Consider the following 6,814-nt stretch of genomic DNA (forward strand, 5'->3'; position numbering starts at 1 on the left):
CTAACTGCATTTTGAGTTTTTATCTGAGTTACCTTCAACATTATTATTGATAGGATTCTCCTCATACAACATACATAAATATGTAGGGTGAGGTCAGAATGTAGCTTTTGTTTTTCATTATTTGTCAAACAAATTTTTGGTCTGACATAATACTGTTATTCTGATGGAACATACACATTAAAAATTTCTCTTCTTTTTTCCCACTTCCTTACACTTCAACAAGCTGTTTTCTAAACATGACTATATGACAGCTTTTTATTTTCAAAAAGGATAAAAACAAATGTTTTCCCTGAGATTAGAGTCAGTTCTACGATGTCACTCAGTCCTCCACTATTTAAGAATTAAGCCCACACACAGCACTTGCAACTGTCGTCATAGACAGTCCCGACTCCACACTGCCTCAGATAGGTTCGGCCGAATGCACACACGTAGAAGCTTCTGTTGTCATCAGGGTTGGGGTACGTGCCGTCGGGCTTGTCTTTGCAGAAGCCACGTCCCGGGATAGGGATGGTGGTCTTGGTAGATGGAGCATTGGTAGTACTACTGGGTTTGGAGGTTGTTCTTGTGGTTGGTGCTGTGGTAGTAACAGCAGGTTTCTTGGTTGTGCTAGTCGGTGATGCTGTGGTAGTAACAGCAGGTTTCTTGGTTGTGCTAGTCGGTGATGCTGTGGTAGGAACAGCAGGTTTCTTGGTTGTGGTTGATGGAAGGGGAGGCATATCTGTGAGACGTGAAAGAAAAGTAAGACTACATTATACAAAAAGGTCAATTTTGTAAAAATATGGCTTGTATAAACTAAAAGGAACAACTTTGTTTTCCAAAAACATTACAAGAACTTAACTCTCGTGGAATAACTTAACTTTTCTTTCTTATCTCAAACATATTTGCTCATAAAAAAAGAGACGGAAGACTTACCAACATCGATGAGTTTGCGCAGATGGGACAGCAGAGGATGGCTTCCCTGTCCACAGAACTCTCCTTTAAAGTCATCCAGATCCAAGGCCCATACAAAGGCACCGCCATACTTCATGTCCCTCATGTACTGGACCTGTGAATTGAACAACAAGACGAGTCAACCAAAAATTAAGGAATTATTCATCTATCTCTTGAATTCCACCCAGCAGACCAACCCGAAATCTGTAACCCCTGTGTATTGATGTGCTACCTACCTTAATCTCATAGCTCTCCCTGGTGTCGAATCCCACCCACTCGTTGTTCTTGACGGCATAGGGAACTTTCTGGTCGTCAATCCACTGAATGGTGGTGCCCTTTAGAAGGGTGCAGACCTGAAATACCACATTAAATGATAATAGATTGGTCCATCCATTCTACTTGTGTTATTATGCATTTCATTTTATTCCGACTTTACCTCATAGTAGGACCAGAATCCAGCTTCACGTGTGAATGGTCCGGCTGATGCAGCACCACTAGCTGGGGCTCCAACGCCACTGTTTGATGATGTCAGACGGAAGGTACGACCATAAGCAGCAAATCCCATCATCAGCTTCTCCACTGGGGTGCCTTGGTCTCTCCAGTATTTCATGGCATAGTCCTGAAATAGAAATGGAATAGAAGGGATGGTTGACACAGACGCAAGGCCTGGATTTCTTTATGGACACAGTAGCAACTGACAGTGCTTGTCAAGAATAAAAATGATATTCTACAGTAAGTATTTGTTATTGTACTTCCATAAAGTTGGGGGGCATGTGAGAGATGAAGCAGCATGTATTATCTGTTTCTCTCAACCCTAGATCCTGTCTCCTCAAATGTAGTTAAAGATGCTATCCTTATCATCGATCCCAGGAATTGTACTGGAGAAGACCATTTGGATCTCTTTTTTTCTTAGACTCTCAGCCAATATTGTCTCAGCAATATCTAATATTTTCAATCTTTCAATTTTCTCTGGTGTAGTTTGGAAAATGGCTCATGTTATACTCCTACATAAGGGAGGTGAAAAGAAGAATTTTAACAACTTTAGACAAATATCCAAACTGCCTTGCTTGTCAAAGGTCCTGGAATCTCTGACAAATGATCAATTGAAGGTGGTACTGTCTATTCATTAAATTTTGAGTCCATTTTGAGTAAGTTTTAGAGCAGGGCACAGTACTATAAGTGCTGTTTGCCTGCTTTTGCAGAGGCTACATTATATTGTATTTGATATGAATGCATGTAATTGGTTCAGGAACTACATATCAAAGAGACAACAGTCTTTTAAATTGGGAAGCTACAATTCTGAATTGTTATCAGTAACAAAAGGTGTTCCACAGGGTTAAATTTTAGGTCCAGTCCTTTTCACTATCTATAGCAACAATATTATTTAATCTTTGACAAACAGTCATGCCCACCTGTACACAAATGAAACAGTGCTGTATTATGTTGCGGATTCTGTTTATCTAGCAGTTGAAAACTTCTCACAATCCTTAAAATCAATTCACTTGTACGTTTTGGACAATTTAGAGATCTGATTTTAAACCTCCAAACTTCTACTTGTATTGCTTTACATCATTTTATTTTCTTTTACATCCTAATTATCCCACTTTATTTATAAAATATTTGTACAGTTCAGAATGTTTTGTAGATTTCTATTCTTTTTATGATGGTGTTGTTTCTACTCTGTGTTTCTTCTTGTTTTTTTATCTTTGTAATTTACTTGATGTCATGTAAATGAAGGCCACCCCTTAATGATCTCTCTAGTGTAAATAAAGGTTAAATGAGAACAGCAGAGGCCTAGATATCCTGACTTCTGGTCCCTTTTAAGTGTCAAGCCTAAAAAATGTCTCGACCCTACTTTTCCCAAATTGTGCCCGGTTACCAGATTTTTCAAACTCTACAAGTCTTTTGTAACGACAAAGCTAAAATACCCTGATGACATAACTATGACATAATCTGGGTTATTATCTCAGTCTTGACAAAGTCTCAGTTCTAGTTTTAGCTGAGTCGTTCTCTCCATAAATACACTGTAATAAATAGTTTAGTTTAACTTGGAAATGCAAGTTCCCTTGCTGCCTTGAAAATCGAAGTTCACTCAACTTATTTCAACTTAGAAATTAAATTTAATGAGGTTGATGTAACTACAGTGTTCTAGTTTTGTTAAAGTTGTTCTTTTAGTTGATTTAACTTTTTATTACTTGATTTAACTTCATACTTTAAGTTAAAACAAATAATTTATTTTCTTTAATAATGCAAGAAACCTTCCTTGCCTAGTATAACAGACATGCTTTTCTGCTTTATTACAACTCACAGTTTCAAGTTAAAACAACATAACCACATTTATATTAGAGATAGCAGGGGTGGCTGGGTGAAGCCGCCCAGGTCCACATGCGAAATAGGGGCCCCTCTAAAGCCGCTGACCTTGCATCACTTCACTTAAAAAGGTTGCTAGTGAAGTGACATGCCGCAGATTAATGGCTGAAGGAAGCCTGTTACTGCTCAAAGTCTAATAATGCAATACTCCAGCTCTTCTTATCAAATGTAACAGTCACTTAACTCATGGTTACATTGTTGTGCTGATGTAAACCAGCACAACAATGACAATTACCAGACAACAAAACACTACATTCTAAGCAGACACGTTTCATAAACGGAATTCATAAAGTTACATTTGTATTTCGAACAAACTGCAAACTTTTCAGCAAATTTTAACACAACTCTATTTACCGCCTTGCATCATTCGAATTGAACAGCCAGTGAACCAATAGCACCTGACTGCAGTACACAGATCGGGGTTGGGCTAAATGTGGGCGGAGCTAAACGTTTGACTTTTGAAAAGAACTTTCCATTTCAATTTGAGAAGAGTGAAATTCACAAGTTGTTGACAGGTACTCCCTCCGCCGATGGCACTAGTGCTTTCTTGTTTGCCAAATATTTTAGTAGAAATTTAAATAGGCTACATCACTTATCGGCGGTGTATAATTAATTTATTGTGTCCATGCTTTAACTATGCCGTGGAAGAAGACAGGTTATTTTAAACTCGAAAGGCAACGCTTTTTTTTCAACTGATAACTTAACTTACATACCCAAGTTCAATCAACACATACATATCTGACAAAAAATTCAAATAGTCGACACAATGAATAAATGCAAGTTTAACTTTCAAAAACTCATAAAGTTGAGTTCAAAATCCACAACTTGTATAAGCTCGTTCAGTTAAAACAAAGAAATAAGTTGACATAACTAAATGGGTCTGTACTTTTTTACAGTGTAGCTAAAGTGTGAAATTGGTTAAATAAAGGGTATTGGACCAACGTGATTTATGTATTCCTGCATCATTCATGCCATAAGAATTTTAGAATGTTTGTGGCTCCAAAGAGCACCACTACAACTCTTACAGTGTTGAAGTAGATGAGGTCACCACTGTCATGTGAGCCGCGGTACAGTGGGCTGTTGTGTCCAGTCGATCTCTCCCAAGCTCCATGGAAGTCATAGGTCATCACATTGATAAAGTCCAGGTGCCTGAAATGCATATGAAATACTGATTAGCATGAGCTACTGAGCCCTTCTTTATCAAAAACAATTATTGATTTAAAATAACAGTATTCCAAAACAATCTGCAGTACTTGGCAATCTCAGAAATCTCATATCCAGCATCAATTGTTCCTTTTCCAGCAGACACTGCTGCAGTCAGCATGAGCTGAGGATTGCCAGTGGCCTTGGCTTCAGCTGCATAGGCTTCAACAAGTTCCTGCAAATAAAGACAATATGAGACTTTCAAAAATATAGTGTCATCAATGCAATTTTGTTCCCAATGGCTCAAGAGTTCATGACCCACCTTGCAGAGCAGACTGAACCGCTGTTTGTCCACTGGGGGACTTCCACGAGATCCAGGGTACTCCCAGTCCAGATCCAGACCATCAAATCCATGAGTCCTTAGGAATTTGATAGAAGACTGGATGAACTTCTGACGGTTGGAAGGAGTGGACACCATGATGGAGAACCTGAGGAAATTTGTTCAATGTAAATAGGACTTAGCAACATTATCCTAAAAGGCATCAGAACTATTGATCATGAGTTTGACATATCTACTATTTTTGTCTAAATTCATGCCATATCTTCATTGTCTGATGTAAACTAAGTTTTCATTCCATGTTCAACTTTTGAGATGGTTTTGATCGACAACTTTGATAAAAAAAAAAGAAGAAACACTCACTGGGTTGAGCCAAAGTTCCATCCACCAACAGCCAGTAAGGTCTTCATACTGGGGTTCCTTTAAAAATACATGTGGTATAATATGATATGAAATATGATTTGTTTAATGCAGAATATTTGAGTTGACAAAGTTCCTGCTAAACTGTGATTTTCAAAATTCACGTTTGAATTTTGGTCATCCACACACAGATTAAAGCGCAAGCTGAGGTAATATTTCACAAGACAGTGGAAAGACAGTACTTACTTGCTCTTCAGGCCATTAAAGGTCATGTACAGAGTCTCGTCATTCCATTCATATGTAACCAACTCGTTTTTGTTGTTAATGATGGAGAAAGCATAAATCAGATGGGTGCACAGGAAGGGATCCACATTCTGGGGCATGTATTTCCCAGCCCCAGGTCTGTACTGGGACCAGTTGGTGAAATAGCACGCCATCTTGGAAGCAGTTGCTGGAGATCAGTGAATGCAAATCTTTGGTCAGCATTGCACATAAGCATGTCATTTTCAGACACTTTAAGACATATTGCTGACTCAGTGCCAATATAAAGTGTTGTTGTATGAGCATGTCATTGTTTTTACTGAAGGGTAACTTACTCAGCTGGCACATCACCAGGCACAAGCCTAAAGAGAGGTACACATAAGAGAATGATTGCATACATATATAATATAAGGCATTGTGGTGATAAAGGCATGGAGGCCTGATAGCTGTTTACCTGCTAGAAGAGTAAACTTGGTCATCTTGATTTGAAAGCTCACCACTTTAACTTCTTTTTTCTAGAATAAATACAGTGAACAGATTTGTCAAGGACAAAACAAAGACAAACAAAATGAATATGATTGCATATTCTGGAATTATTAAGATGATTCTTATGTACAACTTGACTTTAACTAGTATGAACTAAAAGCATGTGAACCATCATAGTTTCTCTTGAATCTTTAGAACTTTTTGTGTATTTTTTGAATAAACAAATATCAATCAAAGTTAGTTACCCTTTGATTGACCAAGTGTAAGCTTACCTTGGGATCTTCAGGAGGAACCAAAGTGTATGAGTGTTGGATCTTCTTTTATAGCTTACACCACTGTGGAGTATATCAGTCCTCATATACCATGAAAGGGAGTTGAGCAATACGTCTATACTGTAGGTACAAAAGGGATAAGATAAGTAACTGGTATATGGTGATAAGTTTTAGTATATGGCATGGAGACAGTGTACAAAAGCAGCATTTCTGTACAAGATATGACTCAAATTAGGTCATGACATGAAAGCTTGTGTCCTTTTAGTAATGTCAGCAGGTGCAATTGTTTGTTACCAGGGGAACACAGCTCAACTATGTCCTTTAGCTGTCCAAGGACATCGTCGCCTCACATTGACTTGTTTCAAATGATCCAGGAGTAAGTCATGTCTGCTTTTCAATGCTGGTCATGAACAGTGAAGTTGTTTATTAGCAAAGACTGCAACTGCAGAATATATAACATATGGGGGGCCTTTAGGGACATTATTCTGAGTTACCAGGTATTTCCATGTATTTTTCCTCTCGTACACATATAAAACCGAATTTATTCACATACTACACTGAAAACATTACACACCTACAAGTAAAATGCTTTTACATACACAACTGAAACACTCCTACAAACAACTGAACATTTTAGGCTCTCTTACACATAGGC

General features: G+C 38.1%; 1 protein-coding gene across 1 annotated transcript; it reads right to left on the minus strand.

The window, feature by feature from the left end:
* Positions 1-329: 329 nt before the first annotated feature.
* Positions 330-6,223, minus strand: LOC120557762 (acidic mammalian chitinase-like). Its single transcript, XM_039798360.1, has 12 exons — positions 6,160-6,223; positions 5,856-5,916; positions 5,737-5,763; positions 5,387-5,591; positions 5,144-5,200; positions 4,766-4,931; positions 4,554-4,678; positions 4,326-4,449; positions 1,367-1,549; positions 1,167-1,283; positions 913-1,045; positions 330-718 (listed from the first exon to the last, which is right to left on the minus strand). The coding sequence occupies exons 2-12, from the start codon at positions 5,878-5,880 to the stop codon at positions 342-344; spliced, it is 1,539 nt and encodes a 512-aa protein (XP_039654294.1). The 5' UTR covers positions 5,881-5,916; positions 6,160-6,223; the 3' UTR covers positions 330-341.
* Between the last annotated feature and the right edge of the window lie 591 nt (positions 6,224-6,814).

Source organism: Perca fluviatilis, chromosome 4, assembly GCF_010015445.1.
Source record: "Perca fluviatilis chromosome 4, GENO_Pfluv_1.0, whole genome shotgun sequence".
NCBI classification, from domain to species: Eukaryota; Metazoa; Chordata; class Actinopteri; order Perciformes; family Percidae; genus Perca; species Perca fluviatilis.

Bases quoted from the DNA above. Each gene is read 5' to 3' on its own strand.
- LOC120557762 (XM_039798360.1), bottom strand. From the start codon at position 5,880: ATGACCAAGTTTACTCTTCTAGCAG. The intron at 1,550-4,325 runs GTAAGAGTTGTA...TTTCTATTTCAG, and splicing joins ACCTCATCTACTTCAACACT to GACTATGCCATGAAATACTG. The intron at 1,284-1,366 runs GTAAAGTCGGAA...GTGGTATTTCAG, and splicing joins GATTCTGGTCCTACTATGAG to GTCTGCACCCTTCTAAAGGG.